The sequence below is a fragment of the Lissotriton helveticus genome, chromosome 2_1 (genome assembly GCF_964261635.1).
Source record: "Lissotriton helveticus chromosome 2_1, aLisHel1.1, whole genome shotgun sequence".
NCBI classification, from domain to species: Eukaryota; Metazoa; Chordata; class Amphibia; order Caudata; family Salamandridae; genus Lissotriton; species Lissotriton helveticus.
The window spans coordinates 792,295,291-792,318,149 of record NC_136059.1 but is presented as its reverse complement, the minus strand read 5'-3'; the positions used below and the strand labels follow the sequence as shown (position 1 = coordinate 792,318,149).

General features: G+C 39.6%; 1 protein-coding gene across 1 annotated transcript in view; it reads right to left on the bottom strand.

Moving 5' to 3' along the window:
* TRIM36 (tripartite motif containing 36) overlaps positions 1-22,434 on the bottom strand; it is a 538,470-nt gene extending 516,036 nt beyond the window's left edge. Inside the window, exon 1 of the mRNA XM_078675525.1 lies at positions 22,092-22,434. Within this exon, the coding sequence (XP_078531651.1) occupies positions 22,092-22,154 (63 nt within the window). The 5' untranslated portion in view covers positions 22,155-22,434. The remainder of the gene's footprint in view (positions 1-22,091) is intronic.
* Positions 22,435-22,859: the final 425 nt, after the last annotated feature.

Genomic DNA, 22,859 nt, shown 5'->3' with positions numbered 1-22,859 from the left:
TAGAGTCCAGGGAAACTCATCTTTACATTTTTAGGTCTCTCCTAGGCGCTTGCGCTGTCTCTTCGAGATATTCAGGATATGTGCCTATAGCTCGGCCCACTTTCAGCCCATCTTTTAACTGGCTCCTGTCCCTTTCTTTGTAAATGGTGGCTTTTCATTGGTAAATAGGCTTAGTAGTCCCTCCTTAGTACCGCCTTGTCTTTTCATGTAACCTCCCAACGAGGACACCCCATGTTACATGTGTTGTTACTCCCTAGGTTTTAATTACAGCCTCAAGCCACTATTTTCTTAAAAGGCTTCAGCCAAGACACACACTTGGCCCTAAGCTAGGCTGGCAGTGGTTACTTCGCTCACTAGAACATCTCATATTTATATGAGACTGTCTATAAATTTCCCCTTCATCCCCTCCACACAGAGTACAACCTAATCGGAAATTAATGTAATATTTCTTTTGTCACATTTCAAAGCTACTAATTGTATATATGGCCATAGCTATTTGAATGCACTCATAGTACTGGCTAGCATGCAAAGCATTGTGGGTAGGGTGGATTTACCATATCTTCTGCAAGGTGCAGTACCATATGTGACCAAAATGGGCCTGCAGTGCTGGTGCCTTGGTCACTAGGGATCTCTAGGAGCAGCTTTCAGTACTGCACCGAGACATGCAGTGCTGGTGCCTTACTCACTAGGGACCTCAAGGAGCAGCTTGAGGTACTACACAGAGACATGCAGTGCTGTTGCGGTACTGCAACTAGACATGCAGTGCTGGTGCTTGCTCACTAGGGACCTCTAGGAGCAGCTTTCGGTACTGCACAGAGACATACCATGCTGGTGCCTTGCTCACTAGGTACCCCTAGGAGCAGCTTGTGGTACTGCACTGAGACATACAATGCTGGTTCCTGGCTCACTCCGCAAGCATTTGCAATGCACTAGGTCTTGCATTACTGAAAGTATGAGCTATTGGCGTTGCATTATTATTTGCAACGCCAATACCTCAAACTATCAGTAATGCAAGACCTATTGCATTGCAAATGCTTGTTTTTTTGTTACTTGTAGCGCAGAGCATTACAGAATCGTGTCCATACTCAAACATAAGGTCCATTTGCGTCACTGTATCGATTGAAAAACACACCTATCGTAGACACACTAACCATAAGTGAGTAGACCATAGGTGTTGAGAAAACTATTATTTTTCTTTCAGAGCACTTAATGCACGTATAGGAAACATAAGACCTGCCACTGAAGCATCCATTTCAAACACTCATTCAAGTTAAATATTTTAAAAATAAATAATGTCCTCGAAAGATGTCGTGGTCATATTTTCTAGCCTGCCTGCTGCTTACCGAGTGGCAGCTGAATTTTAAATATTCACACGCCATCACAGTGACGCAGTAAAGCGCCGTTGTGAAACAATGGTGCTTGCACCAGCCTGGCACACGCATATCGAAGGTTAAGAACACCTGAAAAGAAGTACCTGAGTAAAGGTATGTGACAGCGACGATCTAAAAAAAATGAATGCCTGCCCCAAGGCATAAAAGTAAAGCCTCCATGGCGTAGGAAGCCCATGCTGTGACACAGTATTTCCAAAAAAAATCAATTTCGGGACACAAGTGCCCTTCTGTAGATCTGAAAGCAAAACCAGGAGGTTATGCGTTAAGGCAGTAATATTACATCAGCCCTGAGTTTTATCTCCAGATTTGGCGATTTGTGGAAAATATGGAATAGCGAGCATACCACTCTATTTTGAAAAAATATTTTAGAACGGGTTTACCATGAGCTCTTTGCTGTTGTTAAACAGAGACTTTTATGTTTACCTTCCATGTGGTAGAATTGCACTGATACACAAAGAGGCAGGGTTTTAAGTAGGGATGGTCCTGCCGGTGCTCAGCATGGGCAGTAAATATGTTCACATTCTGAGAGCTTCAATTGAACCAAGACACCTGATAATCAGTTTTCCTGCATATTTTACCATGCAGCAAAACCGGTTGTGTAGTCTGTTAATAATAGCACATCCAGTGCTTTAAGTTGGACGAAAAAGACAGAAGTCTCTGAAAAGGGCGTGGCCAAAGAAGCGTAAATAATATACATTACAAAGGCGTGGCCAGTTTAACTATGAAACATGAAGCATGTGAAATCGAATCCTGTGCTTGCCATAGCCTGCCACCAGCCCAGGGTCTAGTGCTCTGCGTTTTCTGGTTGTGCATTCAAAGCATCACACAAACAAGAAAACATATGTCTAAAACAAGTGCAGTTCATAGGCTTTTACCAAAACTTCTTAGCATTTATTGAAAATCAGATAAATGAGTAACAACCGTCATTCTTCCCTTCACATCACTCTTCTCTGTAATGTCCCACTGCTTTAGTCACTTATGCCTTTTTTTCTCCACACATCTTTCTCCTCTGCATGATTCTCAGTTCATCTGCTTCTTCTACATCATTGCGTTGTCACGGTCTCCTTCGGCATTTTTATTCCTTTCGTCTCCTCCACCTCGCTATTCCCTCTCACAAACACTGCATGTTCCCCCTTTGGCGCCGTCTATATTTCAACTGCTGTGTATTTCTTTCACACACTTTACCATATAATTGTAATAGCAATTGTCCATCACTCTGCCTGCTCTGCTAAGAGGCCAAGGATTAAATTAGCATGGTGTCAAAACACCTTTTATGATACACTGGCACACATGGTTAGACACCTGCATCGCCTGCAGCTTTAACTCCAGAGCTCTCAGTCCTACCACATCATCCTCACGCCCATTCACACCCTGAATCCACCCAGACACAAATAGGCGAAGCAGTCTGTGCTATATAAGATTCATACGGTGCATGAAAACAAAACTATGGAGTCATATCTGGGAAAAGAAAATACTCCTAGGACAGGGACACAGAGACCATGTAATAAAGAGGTAAGATGTGGGGAAACTAAGAGCATTGCATCACTGTTCTGGATTCTCTCGTTCTAGCACTCATTGTGGACATTGAAATCAGTGATTTCTTAAGGTAATGAATTTAGGGAACCATCGGGGCAGGTTTTAATATCTGTTTTTAATTATAGAAGAAAGGCCCAAGGAGGGATGTCTTCTGACAAAGAGCAATAAGGCAACCATATTTAACATTCCCACCACTGTGGTTCTTTGGGGAATCTACCTGACTGGGATAGGTAGGTCCTGATGTAGACCCACTTTGTTCAGGCTGTGGCTTGAGACTCGGGTTGCACTTCACTAACAAAAGCTGGGGAGGGAGGGTCATGGCCTAGCTGTTTGGGTCAAAACTCTGCTGTTATTAGAGGTGCGCAGCTAGTTTGTATTTGATGAGAGCCCTTCACAATGGTACGTGCATAACTACTAAAACAAATTACCACTGTACACCAGTGGCACTGAAGTAACAGCCTCATGAAGGAAGGGAGTGGAGAAATGCACTGGTTCAAAGAGCACATATTTGTTCTATGATTATTAGGGTGTGGCCAAAGCAAAAAAGGTGTGCATACTCCATTACTTACTCATTTTACTTCCTCGTTTCAATCCTTAAATTGGAAGAGGCTTTGCCTGCCTGCAGACACAAACCCCTTCCGTAATACCCTACATAAGGGCATGTAGCTCAAATCCCTTCCTGTTTTTTAGGTCGAGCCTGGGCTGCGCGTGCGCTGCTCTGCACGGCATGTTGTCTTCAGGTATGGGGTTGGCACTCCGCCCATACTTTTTTATTGGCTTGTGTCATTCTCCTTTGGAAACTGTTGCTTTTCATTGGTCAATAGGCTTAGTACTCCCTCCTTAGTACCACCTTGTCTCATTTTATAACCTCCCATGAGGATACCCCTGTTACATGTGAGGTTACTCGGTAGGCTTTATTTACAGCCTACGAGCATGATTTGCTTAAATGGTTCTCCTGCCCTATGCTGCACTTTTTCTTTAATGGCGGCTGCGCCCCTTACCTTAGATGAGCTGCATCTAAGGAAATGGGCGTGGCCATCATTAAAGTGAAACCGGGGCATAGAGCGCTTTTTACCAAAAAAAAGCATTTCTTTGTCTAGTTGACAAATGCCTTTTTTTGTAAAAGCGCCCCATACCGTGCCTTCACTTTAATGGCGGCCACGCCTCTTTTTTTAGACATGTCTCTTCCAATAAATGGTCGTGGACGACATTAAAGTGAAAGCACAGAATGGGCGCTTTTACAAACAAGCATTTGCAATGCAATACGTCTTGCATTTACGTGAGTTTCATAAATGCGAGACCTATTGCATTGCAAATGCTTGATTTGCTTGTTTTGCAGACACTACCTAGATTCGAGGTCTTGCTGACTATATAGCAGTTTTGCCACTCACATTCAGGACTCGTGGTGTTGGTGCTGAGAGTCTGCTGCCAGGTCCAGGCTGGGCAGGTGTTGCCAGTGGATTACGGAGTACCAGCGCTTAGAGCCCTGCTGCTTCTGATGTTGGGCACCTCAGCAAGCAGCCACTTCGTGGATGCCCCCCTTCCACTTGATGGATTTGAAAGAAATGGGTGGTAGTTTGCTCTCAGACTCATCAGGCTCACGAGTGGCAGCCTGGGATGGGCTGCTAACGCATTGTTCAGCTCATGAAATGTAGGATCAAAGTGGCACAATCAGGAAGTGGCGGCCCGCCTACAAAGTGAGATGCAGTGAAAGTCCTGTTTTAAGCAGCTCGGGATTAAAGATGAGTGTTGTTTAGAGTTAATTCATCTTGCCCGTTTGTTGATTGTTGGCATAGGAACATACCCTAACTGGACTGTCCAGTAAGAGGAAGCTTGAATCTCTTCTGCGGTACTGGTTGTTTTGGGAGCCCATTTAGACCATTTTTACTCTTCTTGAAAGGAATGAATTGCCTGTATTAGTATGGAGGGCAAGCACACCTCCAAAAGAATAAGAGAGAACACAACTTAACGGATATATTTATTGGATAGCGAGGAAGGGGTCGACAATGTCTCAGAATCACAGCTAAAGGCCTTAATATCGGAGACCTTTATGAAACTACTTGCTTGTAAGAAAATGCTCTTTTTGCGTGGTCATTTTTTTGTCTAAGGTCTCTGGAAGTCTTTTCAACGTTAATCACCAAATGTCACCTGGCAGCCTGGTGGAAGGTGTGAATGGCTCCCAGGAAAGGGAACAAAATGTCTTTGGCTGGGAGGAGGTGTGGCCTCTTCCCAGCACAGCCTGGGGGATGTGGCCACTAACTGCTCAAGCTTCAAAGGGGCATCCCTGTCAATGACAGATGTAACTCAAACCTAGGCCTATTTAGAGATCCTTCTCCCACCTTGCCGCCAAGACATAGAACACCCTCCCACGGAGCCTACAACAGACCCAAGACCTGCTGACCTTCAGGAGGATACTCAAGAGCTGGCTGTTCGATCAGTAGCGCCTCCTCCTCCCCTCCCTACCAGCGCCTTCAGACCCTCGCGGGTATGTAGTGCACTTTACAAATGATTGATTGATTGACCGACTGACAAGAGATGGAAGATGGGGAGGCAGAGGGGAGTAAGCCCTCTATGATAGCGATGGTTCCTCTCTCATTCTTTGTTATGCACATACTGCCAGCTGGTGTTACAACTACAAGTATGAACATACTATTATGTTGGACACATTATTGTTATGTTGTAGAATTGGAAAATAAATAAAGATGGGGGGGGGGAAAGAAAAGGAAGCATACCTTACCCTATTCTTCTGGCAGAAGTGGTTCAAACTTTTCTAAATCCTCCTTCAAGTCAAAAGCTTATTTTCAACACTATCACCTGTTGGAGATTCCTAGCAAGATAGTCAGTCATTTAATGTGTAATAATTGGGGTGATTCCTGAAAAGGTCCTTCAGATTCCTCAACCAAGCCTTATCGGTCTAAACAGCTATAGTCTTCTGGAATCAGCCCTAGCTTCTCAAGTACATGAGACGCTCAAATTATATTTGGTCAAGTGGAAAGAAGTTGTTTCAGATGCCTGTAATTTAAACATTGATTTGGGGGGGAGGGGTTACAGGAGTGAATTCCCTACACCTCTTCTAGATGTTGGCATTTTTTGACCGCTTGGGCCTACTCAGTGCAGAAACAGGAGGCTCTGCTAACAGGGATCAAAGTCCTATTGGATAAACATGCCATTGTTCCTGTTCTCAAGGGAAGGAGTTTTCTTTCAAGTTTTTCTGGTTCCAGAAAGGTCAGTACGCTTACGCCTCATCATAAATCTAAAGGTTAATTTGTTGGTAAAGAGTATCCACTTAAAAATAGATACTTTTCGGCTAATTATCCATTTGGACTAGCGGTGAGTATCTGCCAGCTTTCGACTTGAAAGGTGCCTATTTTCATCCCCATTTGCCTCCCTCATTAAAGTGGTTTGCTATCCATACATCTAGGTGGAACTATCATTTCCAGTTTGAGGTTCTTCCTTTCAGACTGAAAGCAGTCTCAGGAGTCTTTTCAAAGTTAGAGGCTCCTATAGTGGCCTACTTACTCCACAAAGGGGTAACTTCACATCCGTATTTGGATGACTGGCTGATTCATTCACGTCAAGATGCCAGTCTATAATAGAAATGGAGTTGGTTCGCAATCTCCTGTCTTTCTTGGGCTTGATAATCAACCTGAAAAATTCTACATTGAATCCAGCAATGACCTTCAGTTTATCAGGGCTCAATTCCAGACACAGCTGGGTCATTACTCCCACTGGAAGAGGATGTCTGCGGTTCTCCATGTCTGAAAGACATTTGTCATCTTGGTCCAAGGCGGTGATCCTACAAACAGACATCACAACAATCAAAGCCTCTGTGAACCAAGACATGCAGGGATCTGTCCAGACCCTATAGTGAGCAGATGACCACCAGTTAGGATGGTCATCACTCTGGATCATGGAGATAGACAATGTGAAAATGGAAACAAGTCTAGAGTTCGGCTCATCGCTGGAGTTTTGGTTGGAGTTGATGGAGCGAGATAGAAAACAAAATTTTGTTTAAACTCGCAAAGTCACATTTCCATAACATGAATAAAATTATTAATGATTTGTGATATGTCGTGCTAATACAACCTAGATTAAACTTTACACGTGGGGGGACTAACATGTGTGCTCATAAACGTGCATAAATGTTGCATCTTTTTGTTCGTGCAAAATAATAAAATAATTTATTGTTTTCGTTTTTGTCATTACTAACTGCTGCATATTTAAAATAAGCATGTGCTTTTTGCTTTTTCTTGTCTGTGTGATGTCATTTCTACTATTCTAGGTGCATATGGGTCTCATAGAAAAACGGAGACTGGTAAATATAAACGCTGCTTTATTTGTTTGCAATGGCTAGGTAACATTTGATTAATCGGGTGGGTTAATTATTTAGTAAACCATGGGGTGGATACAGAATATACTTTATTTCTTACATTAATACTTTTCTTGTGTTTGTTTTATACTAGAAATCATAAGTTGCCTGCTTTTGAGGCCTAGCTATTTGAGCCGCAAAATAAAAGCTGATCTGAATTTCTGCAGAAAGTCACGAGACGCCCATTCTGAATTAAAACGTTTATTGAAGCTGCATTCACAAAGCAAAAACTGATGAGCTGACATCATTCTGTCGGACATGGCCAAGGTCGAAAGTGAACTTTTTGTCAGTCCTTAACTTGGCATCCGCGGAAGTTGCACTGAAAGACTATGGAAGCTGCGAGGATGACTTAAAACAAAGTTGCAATCGCAGGAAGCCTCTGGCTTCACGTGGAAGAGACAATGGTCTTTGTAAGATATGATTTTGTGGAACTTTTTAAGAATCGGGTGACATGTCACTTGTCACTCTCAGCCAATGGGACGTCGAGTATTTCTGAAAATTTTCCTTTGCTAGTTTAGTTAGCGTAGAAAGGTATAAAAAGTCATGCCCTTAGGGTTGGGCTGGCTGCTGCTTTCTGACTTTCCGATGAGGGTGATGTGCTGCTGGACTTTGCGTGGAGCACGTAAGAATCCTCAAAGAACTTTACTTTAATTTCTGTCTATTTAGCTCAGTTAGGGAAATAGGTTTTAGAAATGCTAAACTTTATATAATTTCTTTAAACTGATTCAATTGCTTAAACTGTATTTTTCCATATTTCTTACTATCATGCTTGCTTTGTTGCTAATAAATTTCATTTATAAAACTTACAACTTATATACCATAATTTAGAAAATAAAATCTTACTTTTGACAAACAAGCTGGTCTTGGTTATTTAGAAGTATAGGTTACCTTTAGCTAGATCACGTCGCCTATAGTGGTCATTTAAATGATTGGGTTTTATTCTGATGACTATATTCTTTCTGCAAATGTATAAAATGTTTATAGTTTGTAAATAATGTGTATATAGATTTATTTGACCACCTGATTCAGTAGGCCCAAAAATATATCAGGTTCATAAATGGGTCCATGTATAGTTTAGAATTTTGTTTATAGGTTATGAAATTGGGTAGCGTAGTTTATGATATATTTTCTATAGCCCGCTGGATCAATTATCTGGTAGCAGAAATTGATGGTTGCTAAGCGGTAACCAAGGTAACATGTTGGTTGCTAAGGATTGCGTCATGGTATGAAAATAGGATTAATGTTTTAACACTTGTTAAGTTCGTTTTTCGTGCCTATCTGTAAGCTATACCGGTATAGATTGTGTGGCGAGAAATTAGTCACGCAAGCCATCTGTTCGTTTGTAGTGATATCGCCGAGTATCACAAGAGGTATCGCCGTGTACCATAGTGTTGTCGCCGAGCAGCACAGTTTTAGGGCTAGGTCTGAATCTTGTATAGTGAGGATTTTCTAAGAAATCAAAGCAGCATGAGAATAGGGACAAAGCGCCTTCCATAAAACTCACTGTGATGAGAGTATTAGTTATATCCGAGCTTGAGTGAAGGGTAAAATTTTACGTCGGTGCATGATTATCTATAAACAGGTTAGAGTCCTGTACGGGTACATGTTTCATATCTATAAACAGGTGAGAGCCCTGTACGGATAACGTCGTTATTTTGCTAACGGTGCATGATTTCTATAAACAGGTGAGAGTCCTGTACGGATTTCGTGTGTGTTTGAATTTAGGGAATTTTCCGTGTAAAAGTGCGAGTTTGAGTTGTATTTTATGTTCAAGTGGAACTCTTAGAACTTTCACTTCGCGGTGGGTTCAGAGCAAAGCGAGTTCATAATTATACGTGTTAGAAGGGTGGGGTAAGGTTACTCTACTGACAATTGAATATTATCCTTAGTGTGAATAGCGCCGTCTATTCCGAAGTGTGGATACTTGAATGTGTGTAAACTATCCTAATTAGTGAAACGAACAGATGTTGTCTTTATAAGTCATTGTTAAGAATTAATTTACACTGAAAAGTGTTCTTAAAATGGCGCTGTGAAAAGATTTTGTGAAGGAGGGGTAAGCGCCAGGAGAGAGAAACGAGAAACCGCAGCTGCTGTGTACGTCACAGAGCCGCGCTGGGATTGGGTGACCTACGTCACAAGGTGTATTCTGATTGGCTCCTGAGTCTCTGACGGCCTGTGAGCTGATTGGTCCTTAGGAAAATCTCCAAAATTATTGGTTGAGCAGGAAACTGACGTAGCTCAACTGCCATTGGCTTGTTGGTGTGTTTCGCGCACGGATTGGTTGTTTTGCGGAACATCCCGGAAATATTTTACGAACGATTTTGTGAAATAAATTTTACTTTTGAAAATGAGTTATCATTTTAAACATGTTGAGAAAAAGACAACATTATTTCAAAAATTTAAGAATTTATTTTCACCTGACAAGAAAATCGAAAGGCGAGGTGGTAAACTACTTCATAAGTATAAAACACCTGCAGCGTACATGGAAGGTGAATACGGATATCATACTGTCTTATGGTTCGACAGTTGGAAGCGTTATACTAAAAACGATGGTGTTTTGGCTTGGCCTGATGATGGTTCATTTAATGTAAGAGTTTTAAGAAACTTACGAGAGAAAATGAATGCTCTTGTTCCTAAACCGAGACCAACTCAATTTGAAGCTTTAGTTGAGTGGGAAGATGAGATGTATCAGTTACAAAGAGAAGCTAGTGGAATTAAAAGACCTTCTAAAAATCCATCATGGAAAAGAGAAACTCATGAAGATAGATTACGAATGTGGAGACAGGGAAACATGAGTGAAGGATTGTATTTAATTCATGAAATGGTAATGGGTTCCCCTACAGGAAAATCTATGGAAAGTGAATCTGAGGATGCAGTTATGGAAGAAATATATACAACTGCTAGAAATAAACAGCCTAATCAGCCTTTGAGACCTCCTAGATCATGGTCTACTCCGGTGGTTTCTACTGAAACTTCACCGAGTGCACCTCCAATTAGTGAAGCTCCTAAACTTTATCCAAATAATTGTGAAATCACTGAAACTCCTAGAAGACCAGAATTTGAGAATGCTCGAAATGAGGGTAGACATTTTTCAATGACTCCAAGAGCAAGGGAACCTCCAAAAGATTATACAAGAGAGACAAGAAATGTTGATGAGGATGATTATAATGAATACTTAAGGTCTAAAGAAGAATTAATTAAAAGAATGACAAAAGGCATGGAAGCTGTTACAGTTCCAGTAACAATAGGTCCTGTTCAACCTGTATTTGATCAAAGAAATACAAACAAAACTGGATTAACTATTCCTTTAAATACAGAAATTCAAAAGCCTGCTGAAAAATTTTATTCAGACTTGACTGAATTAAACACTTCTAGATCGAGAATGCCTGATTTAACCTTTAATGAGGATTTATCTCCAAAAACACCAATGGGTGCTATGTCAGATGTAGGAAGTCCTGAAGTCAGGGTAACTACACCAAAGCTTGATGTGGCCAAATTAAAAGCAAATATTGAAGAATTAATAATTGGAACAATTGGCCCAGATAGTTTAAATTACTATCGGGATGATGAACTACTATTCATTTGCAAAAGCATTCAATGGAAAACGAAAAATAAATATGATCAATTAGAGGATCTAGCTGCAGAACTTGAAATCGATGTGAGTAAACAAAAGAATTTTGCAAAACATTACAGATTAGATTTCTCAGAAAGCGACATTGAGAGTTTGAACTCAATGGGAAGAATAGTTCACATTAAAGATTTAATTGTCTATATCAAAAAGCTAGGAGAACTGAACAAATGGAGAGTGAAATGGACTAAAAGGAAGGAAGATGAAAGATTAGAAAGAATGTCAAAACAATTTCCAATGAGAGAAGTTGCAGGTGGAGGATATGTTCATGTCCCATGGTCGAGACAGGACATTCTGTTATTCACAAATGACTTTCCAAAATTAAGAGAGAAACCTGTTGAGTGGTACAGGCAAGTCGATAGATTTATCAAAGTGTCAAAAGTTCTGTGGATTGATTTGGATGGATTTTTTGACATTGTTGTTGCATCTGATCTTTGGACAGAATGTAAAATATCTATTAGTTGGCCAAAAACAGAACCTGAGCGAATCAAAGAAACAGGTGCCCCAAATCCACTTGTAATGGATTTTTACGAGAAAGTAATTGTTTGGATGAAAAACAAAATTCCACCCAAAGAAGTTGATTGGGTTAAAATAGAGAGAACAGAGCAGGAAACAAAAGAATCAGTTCATTCTTTTTATGAAAGACTACTGTTAATCTTTAAACAATACAGTGGTTATGAAAAATTAGATGAGAAAGACATGAGTCATTTTATCTATAGATTTGTTTATGGTCTAAAACCTGAAATTGGAGAAATGATCAGAACTAGTATTGTCGGATGGCAAGCACTATCTATTGATGATATTCTGAGAAAGGCAAAATATTGTAGCGATGAATTAGAAGTAAAACAGAAGAAGCTAAAGGAGAAAGCCATGTGGGCACAGGTAAAAGTGGCTGAGCAACAGATTGCCAGCATGGGAAATAAGAACACTAATTTTGTTCAAACTGGAAATACGAACCAGATACAAGGAAAGTTTAAAGGTAATAATTTCCAAAAGAAATTTAGCCCAAAAATAGAAGAGCTGAAACAAAGATTACCTTGTTTTAATTGTGGCGAAATTGGACATTGGAGGGACGAGTGTCCTCATCCTCCTAGAAACTTAAAGAATCCCTTATTGAATCCACAGATGCAGAATGGTGTTAACGTGCAGCAACAGCTACAGATGCAACAGGGGTTAAATGAATTTAATATTCAGCGACAATTACAACAACAGCAACAACAACAGGTGAATAATCGTCAGGACCATTTGCCACAACCACCTTTTCCGAATTGTGGGGGAGTTCAAAAATATAATCCAAACGTGGGATTTCAGGGATGTGAACAGGTAATAAAACCACAAAAACAGCAAAAGCAGCAAAGGGTTCAAATGCAAAATGCTTCACAACAATTTTTATTAACAGAAAGCCAAGATAGTGATTCTGATGATTATTGCTGACGGTGCCCGAGAGAGGAGGAAGAGTGTGTTGTTGGAGCCACTCTTGAGGTTGACCAGTCTGGTCCTTATGTAAACGGGAAAGTTAATGATGTAGACATCACTTTTCTAGTGGACACTGGTGCTACCCGTTCTACTGTTAGATCAGTGGAAATTGAAAACCTACCTCTCTCTGGGGATACTATCCAAGTTGTCGGAGTAAGTAATCAGCAAATTAAAACAGATTTAACTGATCCAGTACCAGTTGAAATTGGAAATTACAGAGACAAACACAGATTTGTGGTTTGTAATAGTAGTCCAGTAAATCTATTAGGTAGAGACATACTATGTAAAATGAATTGCAGAATATATTGTTCTCCTGAAGGAGTTGAATTACAAACAATGGAGGAAGATGGTTTGTACAGAATGACAATGATGATGATGGAAGCAGAAGAAACAAAATTGTTTCCTGCATTTGAAGAAAAAGATTTACCTGAAGAGCTAAAAGAAACAGTGAAATCTGAAATATGGGATTTTACTGGGAATGAGATGGGTCTGATGAAAAACGTAGATCCTGTTAAAATTGCATTGAAGCAAGGAATAGAATTTCCAAACACTCCACAGTATAAAATGAAAACAGAGACAATCGAAGGTATTACACCTGTTATTGAAAAATTAATCAAGCAAGGTGTATTGGAAGAAATGAAGAGTAGCTCTTGTAATTCACCAATTATGGGAGTTAAAAAGGCTAACGGAACATTTAGGATCGTACAAGATTTGAGAAAGGTTAATCAAATTGTTATTCCATGTTGTCCTGTGGTTCCAAATCCAGCAGTGATTCTATTTCAGATTCCATATGATGCTGAATGGTACACAGTCATTGACCTTTGCAATGCATTCTTTACTGTTCCTCTACACCCAGACAGTTATGAAATCTTTGCTTTCAGATTCCAAGGTAAGACCCTTGGATGGACAAGAATCCCTCAGGGCTATACAGAAAGTCCTTCAATCTTTAACGAACTGTTAAAAAGATCATTAGAAGATTTAGACTTACCAGGTAGGTCTACGCTGGTGCAGTATATTGATGATTTGTTAATAGCTGCTAAGACAAGAGAAAATTGTGTAACAGACACAATAATTCTGTTAAATCGCCTTGCAGAAGAAGGACATAAAGTGTCCCCAGCAAAACTACAGTTTTGCAAACAGGAAGTGAAATATCTTGGTCACAGAATTGCAAAAGGAAAAAGACAAGTAACAATAGAGAGAATAAAAATGATTCAAGCAATGTTACCGCCAAGAACACAAAGACAGGTCAGAATGTTCCTGGGAATGGTAGGTTACTGTCGACAATGGATAAGTGGATTTTCAGTAATTGCAAAACCACTACAAAGACTGACCAAATCAGATGTAAAAGATCCAATTATTCTCAATGATGTTGAGATGGAATCTTTTGAGAACCTGAAAAAGAGCTTATGCCAAGCTCCTGCTTTGGGTATGCCAAATTATGAGAAAGATTTTGAACTGTATTGCAGTGAGAGAGAAGGATGTGCATTATCTGTGTTAATTCAGAGACATGGAAACCTAAAGAAACCTATTGCATATTTCTCTGCAGTTCTTGATCCAATTGCAAAAGCATTACCAGGTTGTTTAAAAGCAGTTGCAGCTACAAGTATTAGTCTTGAACAAAGTGAAGGAATCATTATGGGATTTCCTGTAAAAGTTTTTGTGCCTCATTCAGTTGAAATATTACTGACAAGAGGTAAGACTCAACATTTAACAAGTAGCAGATTGACAAAGTATGAGAAAATCATACTAGGAGCAGATAATGTTTCGATTTCAAGATGTTTGAATCTGAATCCTTCTACATTACTGCCTGATTCAGAAATCGTTAATGACATTGAGACAGAACATGAATGTTTAGATGTCATGGAATTCTGCACAAAACCAAGAAAAGACATCAAAGACAGACCTTTGCCTGAATCGGATTTTGTCTACTTTGTAGATGGCTCATGCTTAAGATCCGAAGGTGGTGTCTTGAAAGCTTCATACTCAGTTTGTACAGTTGAAAATATTAAAGAAGCATCATGTCTTGAAGGAGTTCGTTCAGCTCAAGTAGCTGAATTGATTGCTTTAATTCGTGCATGTGAAGTATCAAAAGATATAAGAGTTGTCAGACTGTTTAAAGAAACATGGTTCAATACCAAATTTAGAACCATTGCAGAATGTTTTTGTCAAAGGTGTTTATCATGCCAACAAATGAATCCTAACAGAAAATCAGTGGTGGGGACAGGAATAATTGGTCGAGAAGGTGGTCCCTTCACCAGGTTACAAATAGATTTCATTGAAATGCCATTACACAACTGTTTGAAATATGTACTTGTAATTGTATGCTTGTTCTCAAGGTGGGTAGAAGCTTTTCCTACAAGACATTGTGATTCAATTACAGTAGCAAAACTAATGCTCAGAGAAATCATCCCAAGGTACGGTTTTCCAGTCACTATTGAGAGTGATGGAGGAAGTCATTTTGATAACAAACTGTTGAAATTAATTTGCGAAGCTATGAGTATTGAGCAGAAAATACACTGTGCATACAGACCAGAGGCATCAGGTGTAGTTGAACAAATAAATGGAACTATCAAAAACAGAATTGGGAAAATGTGTCTAGAGACAGGAGTTAAGTGGACTGATGCTCTTCCACTTGTTTTGATGTCAATAAGAAGTACACCAGATAAAAAGACAGGTTTGAGTCCTCATGAAATTTTGATGGGAAGAGTTATGAGGCAAGCTTTTGTACCTGTAGGTAAACTGTTGAGCATAAATGACAGTGCAATTTTGGATTACTGTAAAAGGTTATCTGATATGGTAACTTCTGTGTCTAATCAGGTGGGAACTGAAGCACAATCAAATGACAAAGTTTTGACACATGATCTGAGACCTGGAGACTGGGTCAGAACGAAAGTACATCGGAGGAGGAATTGTCTATCTCCTAGATGGCAGAAACCTAGGCAGGTAATCTTGATCACTACTAATGCTGTAAAGTGCAGAGGATTGAAGCGTTGGATTCATCCAAGTCATACTATTCCAATACCAACTCCTGAGAGTTCTGATGTTGAAAGTGATACCACAGATGACTCCGATTCTGAAGCAGAAGACAGAACAGAAGGTGAAGTAATTCCAGATTCTGAAGATCGACAAGAAAGTCGACATCTGGAAACTGTGCCAGTGAATGGAAATCTGACAAGAAAAGACTTAGAAATAATTGAAATAGATTCTGAAGGTGAAGAGAATCTGCTAAAAGGAAAGATAACTGAGGATTCGGTTGTCTATGTTGAAGACAGAGAAGCTGAACCAAAAGAAGTTTCAGACCAGGAGAGTATCGAAAGGCAGAGAACAAGCTCTGAAGTAAGGAACAAAAATCCGAAATCTGGGAAGCTAGAGGTAATTGAGGAAGAGGAGGAGAACGAATTACCGAGTACCAGTGATGGAAGACAAAGTGAAGTTCCTGAAGGAGTGAAATTGCCGAATAGAGAAGTTCCTGAGTCAATTGAAATTTCAGACTACGAAACTGAGGAAAGTGACGTGGAAGGTGGAAGTGAAAACAGAAAGAAAAGGACTTGGAAATCAGAATCGAATAATTCTGAACCAAAGAAAAAGTACGTGAGAAAAGCAGACTACTGGCCTGGTGGAAGATTGAGAGTCAGATTGATTAAAAAGCCAATAGAACAAGTTGAAGAAATCAGTAGTCAAAAGAGTCCTGGAAAAGAGGTTGGAGTTGGAAGGAAAATAGAAGTGATATCAAGAAAAGGGAAGAGAATAATTAGACCAAACCAGAAATACAAGTCTCCTGAGTGGACTTACTTAGTAATTCCACCTGTTATAGACATATATGATAGTAGTGAAGAAGAAAACGAAATCCAAGAAATTAGTGACAATGATTGAAGTACAAATTTATTAAATTGGCATAAGGCTGAAGAAATCCTGTTAGTTGACACAAGGTCGAAGAAAACTGTCTAATAGAAGAAAACTTATGTATGACATAAGGTCGAAGAAATCTTGTTTAGGGTTATAAAAAGGAAAATATTTTAAAAGGGGGGTGTATATAAATTTTAAAATTTATTTTTAATTTTTATTTTATTTTTGAGGCTAAAACTAACCTAAAAATGCCTTACATTAAGGAGAGCACTTCAAAATGCTCTGTTTTTAAAAGATGCTGTAAGATGACTCTGGTGTGTCTGCTCATTTTAGTTCTGCTCTGGTTGGTACTAGCTGTGATTATACCTTTAGAAATGAATAGAGAATTACACAAAGTTAATTTAACAAGCAAAGCTCTGGTTAGCCAAACTAAACATAGTGCATCTGCAAAAGTAATTGATCATCAGCCTAACATTCATCAAGATAAATCAATAGGTGATTTTTCAAGCAATACTTTCACAAAGCTTTTGAGTGAATATGTAAAGGTAATGGATGCAAAGGATTGTTATGTATGCGTTAAGTTGCCCGCTTCTGTTTCTGAGGGAGTAACATATAATATGCTTCCTCTCACTTATGCTGTTACATGTAGTGTATTAACTAGTTTATTTTATCAAACTGGTCGTTTAGAATATTACTATTCAAATTATGATGAGATTTTTGCTAATGTCAAGATTGATAATGCTTTAAATAAGCATAAGAAAGCTAAACAATTAAGAGAATATTTCCTTGTTACTAACGAACTCACTTATGAGTATGCTTACAAGAATAATCTAACATGTAAATTAAGTGCTGAAGGGAAGAAATTTTTGAATATGGTTGAGGAGAGAAGAGCAATTTATAAGAGAAATGAATTAGTCAAGCAGACTAAGTCATCATTCTGGCAAAAAGAGGATGAGAAACTAAATGGCAAAATGCTTGAAAATATTGCAATTCACATAGACAAACCTGTTAGTGGAAAGCTTTGCATTAGAAGAGATAACACACTTTTTGATAATTATTTTGTAGGTGCAAGCAACTGTGAAGATACTTATCAGATTTTGGGAGGTTGGGGATTTAAAGGTGGAAAAGATCCTATCTTTCCTGGAATTTATTTTGTTTGTGGTGACAAAGCCTACTACAACCTTCCAGACCATTGGTATGGAACTTGTTATGTGGGAATTGTTTTTCCTAAAGTGTTTCATGTTGACAGAGATTCAGAAGGATTATTTAAAATTCATAATTATGTAAATAGAGCTAAAAGAGAAACTTTTACTGAAGTTCTGGGAGATATTTTCCAAGCTGTAATACCTTTTGTTGGTATAACCCTAAATGCAGGGAGAATCAGAAAATTGTCCACTATAGTTGATAGATTATCAACTGACACTGCTGATGGATTTCAATTAGTGAATGTTGAAGTTATTGCAATTAGATCCATGGTAATTCAAGACCGTCTTGCTTTAGACATACTCCTAGCAAAGGAGGGAGGAGTCTGTGGCATTTTACATGTCCAACATTGCTGTACATATATACCGGATGAAAGTAAAAATATTGAAATGTATATTAAGAATATTACACAAATGCATTCTGAAATAATTCCTTTAGAAGAAGAAGATTTTACTGGGAAACTTTCAAATAGGTTTCAAGCAATTAAAAACTGGTTTCATAATATCGGAAGTTCAATTCTTGGCAAGATTCTGGCACCTTTGATTATAATAGTATTCATTTTTATTTTGACTAAAATAGGTTGTCTGTTGCATAAAAGAAAGAAGCATTTAAGAGAAAAGAAGAGAATTTATAAACTCAGAAAAGAAGAGGAAAGGGAGATTGAGTTGCAAGAGTTACATAGAGAGCGTCATGTTAATTGCAAGGATTATGCTGAAACAGACTTTTAGGTTTACTAATACAATTGAATTTGAATCGATTTCTTATAAATTTAATTTTACCAAAATTTTGAGTGCTGGTGTGGTGATTTGTTAATCACCAGATGAGGGAGTTGATGGAGCGAGATAGAAAACAAAATTTTGTTTAAACTCGCAAAGTCACATTTCCATAACATGAATAAAATTATTAATGATTTGTGATATGTCGTGCTAATACAACCTAGATTAAACTTTACACGTGGGGGGACTAACATGTGTGCTCATAAACGTGCATAAATGTTGCATCTTTTTGTTCGTGCAAAATAATAAAATAATTTATTGTTTTCGTTTTTGTCATTACTAACTGCTGCATATTTAAAATAAGCATGTGCTTTTTGCTTTTTCTTGTCTGTGTGATGTCATTTCTACTATTCTAGGTGCATATGGGTCTCATAGAAAAACGGAGACTGGTAAATATAAACGCTGCTTTATTTGTTTGCAATGGCTAGGTAACATTTGATTAATCGGGTGGGTTAATTATTTAGTAAACCATGGGGTGGATACAGAATATACTTTATTTCTTACATTAATACTTTTCTTGTGTTTGTTTTATACTAGAAATCATAAGTTGCCTGCTTTTGAGGCCTAGCTATTTGAGCCGCAAAATAAAAGCTGATCTGAATTTCTGCAGAAAGTCACGAGACGCCCATTCTGAATTAAAACGTTTATTGAAGCTGCATTCACAAAGCAAAAACTGATGAGCTGACATCATTCTGTCGGACATGGCCAAGGTCGAAAGTGAACTTTTTGTCAGTCCTTAACTTGGCATCCGCGGAAGTTGCACTGAAAGACTATGGAAGCTGCGAGGATGACTTAAAACAAAGTTGCAATCGCAGGAAGCCTCTGGCTTCACGTGGAAGAGACAATGGTCTTTGTAAGATATGATTTTGTGGAACTTTTTAAGAATCGGGTGACATGTCACTTGTCACTCTCAGCCAATGGGACGTCGAGTATTTCTGAAAATTTTCCTTTGCTAGTTTAGTTAGCGTAGAAAGGTATAAAAAGTCATGCCCTTAGGGTTGGGCTGGCTGCTGCTTTCTGACTTTCCGATGAGGGTGATGTGCTGCTGGACTTTGCGTGGAGCACGTAAGAATCCTCAAAGAACTTTACTTTAATTTCTGTCTATTTAGCTCAGTTAGGGAAATAGGTTTTAGAAATGCTAAACTTTATATAATTTCTTTAAACTGATTCAATTGCTTAAACTGTATTTTTCCATATTTCTTACTATCATGCTTGCTTTGTTGCTAATAAATTTCATTTATAAAACTTACAACTTATATACCATAATTTAGAAAATAAAATCTTACTTTTGACAAACAAGCTGGTCTTGGTTATTTAGAAGTATAGGTTACCTTTAGCTAGATCACGTCGCCTATAGTGGTCATTTAAATGATTGGGTTTTATTCTGATGACTATATTCTTTCTGCAAATGTATAAAATGTTTATAGTTTGTAAATAATGTGTATATAGATTTATTTGACCACCTGATTCAGTAGGCCCAAAAATATATCAGGTTCATAAATGGGTCCATGTATAGTTTAGAATTTTGTTTATAGGTTATGAAATTGGGTAGCGTAGTTTATGATATATTTTCTATAGCCCGCTGGATCAGACCTGATCTGTGTTCCACCAGATATGCTAAAGATTCTGTAACCTGGTGTGGTCTTCTCCATGGGCTTGACTCGAAGTGTCAGAAAGAGAGTGCCTGGGCTAAATGTCCTAATTTGCCCAAGGGCCTTCTCTTTGCTTCCCTTCTGCCTTACTGTCATGTTGAGATTTCCAGCTCGTCTGATTAGATGCTCGCAGAGCATCACCTGAGTGGTGCCAGAAATCGTGATTCCCAATCCTTCATTAGCTGTCCTCAATTCAGGAGTGGATTCTTCCAGTGTAACTGTCTCACTTTCTACCTCTGTGGCGTTTGTCTCTACTGAGAATGCACTTGTCAGTGTGGAGGTTGAATGATTAGATTGACAGAATCTGGGTCTTCCTGGGGTTGGCTTTCGAACATGTAAGGCTTACAGTCATTATTGGGCCGACTTTTAAAAATGGTGTACGGGAAAAGATTTAGTCTCTTGGGAATGAGAACCAGTATTAATCCTTCAATTCATTCATAAGCGTTTGTTTAAGTATTGTTTCCCTCCACCTTCAAAATCCAACAGACAACCACTGGAGCCTCTAGAGAATATTGAGGCGAAGTTCACTCTGTGCAGGCCTCTACTTCCCATCTTAAGAAGTCGAGATTTGTTTTAGGCTTGCCTCGAGGAAGAGAAAATTCTCCTCTGTGTGACCAGCCTTTGATTCTATCTGAGCTCCAGTGACCTCCTTTTGAACCCTTGGACAAGGTTTCCCTTCAGTTTCTAATTTTTAAAACCTTTTTTCTGGCATCTATCACCTTGGCCAGGAGATTAGGGGATTTGGGACATTCAAGCTCCCTACCTTTGTATCTTTTCAGGCAGAATGGTTCTCCATCTGGATTTAAGGTTCAGCCCTAAAACATGCTCCAAATTTCACAAGGAAGCTTAAATTATTTTTCCAATGTTCCATCCACCTCTAGTCTCTTCCGAAGAAAAAGCATAGCACACGTTAGATGTTTGCAGGGCTGTGTGCATGTATCTGGATAGGGTTTCTCCTTTCCATAAGTGTGCTAATCTGTTTGCTAAGTTTGGTCCACCTGGTAAGGGGTTAGCGCTCTCTTGAATCTTTGGGTAAAATCTACTATCTCTAAGGATTACAATCTTTTGGGTAAGGAAATACCTGGTCACATTCAAAGACAGGGACACGTCTGCCTCGTGGAATGAGACATACACATCTGTGTCACAGCAAATCGGGCTGTATGCCCTATATATATATATATATATATACATTGCATTAATGTGTATATATATATATATATATATATATATATATATATATATAGATATAGATATATATATATACACACATTAATGCAATGACGTGGACGGGAAAGTGGAATGAGGAGATAATGCTCAGATTACTTGAGATAATCCCATTACTCTGAATGTCTATTCCTCGCCCCGAGGCTTCCCTACCTCCCTTGTGTGTAGCTTTCTCCTTAAGATTGGAAAGTTGCATTATAAGGGATTTGAACTCTGCGTCCTCGAGTAGGGTAAAATGGGTGGGGTTAGGTCTCTGACTTTTTGGTACTATTAGCGTGTCTACAGCGGGTGGGGCCTCCTATAATTTAAGGTTTTGGACGAGAAAGAAAATCGGTGTAATGGCATTACAGCAAATAAACAACAATATGCGCAAATGGAGGATGACAAGTAAAACAACAAAAAGTAAACTATAATTTTCCTTTAAGATTTGTCAGTACTGCTTCAAGAGTCAGTGGCGAGACCATCTAAAATCGACGCTGTTTATTTTCAAAAGCGATCGGAGGAAAACAGCCACAGAGAACTGCTACACTTTAAATGTTGTTTACCAGCAAACACAAAACAGACTCTCCAAACAAGTGAAATGGCGTGGCTTAAGCTACAACACACGGATAATAATACAGTGAGAAGGTTGTCGCGCTCTCAGAGTTTATTTTTATATAACTTGGTAAGAGAGATGCATGACAACCAAACAGAAACAAAACACCCTGTCAAACCGAAACGCAACATCCTGAAGGGGAAGTGCTGACCAAGCAAATCCTGTTAGTTTCACACATGTATGAGATGGGAACAAAGTGAAGAAAGAGAACCGGGGGTATTAGCTGCTAATCGTCTGCCTACCCCCGCCCCTGCTGTCTTGCAATCTGCAACCCACCGCCAGCTGGCCCATTCTCTGCAGCCAGGAGCCCAGAATTAAACCCAGCTGGTGGAGTCTGGAGCCTCGCGCCTCCCGCAGGTGCGTCAGCCGAGCCCGGAACAGGGCGCGCGCCTTACCTTCCCCCTCGTGATCGTGTCCACTATGAACCCAAACTGGTGGATATCGTCCGGCTCTGCCATGTCGGTTCCAATAAGCAGTTCCCGGTGAAAAGAAACCGATAAAATCCAACAGCGGCGGCGGGTCCTCCTGCGCGTACAGTGCCGGTGGCCCTAGTTGTTGCCTCAGGCGGGATACAAACAAAAAAAAACAATCCAACCGGCTGTAGCAATTACTCAGAGCTCAGCCCGGCCGTTCACGTTGTTGGTTACTTGTGATGTGGTACTGGATGAGCTCACGGAAAAAGAAAAACACACAAACGTGACGGGCTCAAGTGATGTGAAAATTTTATTAGATGAACCCTATCCTTTGGGCACATGGCCACGCCTCTGGGGCTCTGCCCTCCCCTGCAGACTGATCTGCTCTCGGCTGCAGCCCGGGAGACGGGCTCCGCCGGCGCTCTGCGAGGAGTGACCCGCGGTCACACCAGCCTGTCAAGGGCCCCCGGTCGGTACAGCCTACTTTTATTTTCAGCGGCTGGTGTCATTTTGTTATATGGTTCGCCTTTGACGCAAAGCTGAAGTAACGTTGCCTCTTATTTATCAAGCTTCGGAAGAGGAAGGCTATTATTCTCTTAAAGCTTGCGTGTGAAAGAAGTTGATTGAAACTTTGAAACGTGCATGCTTGGTGTGTACGCACCGCAGGCGGTACACCATGTGTGAGTGACTTAAAGCAACTGTTTGACCTGAAACGAATCCGGTTTTTTTCCTTGATGTTGTTGGTCCGTT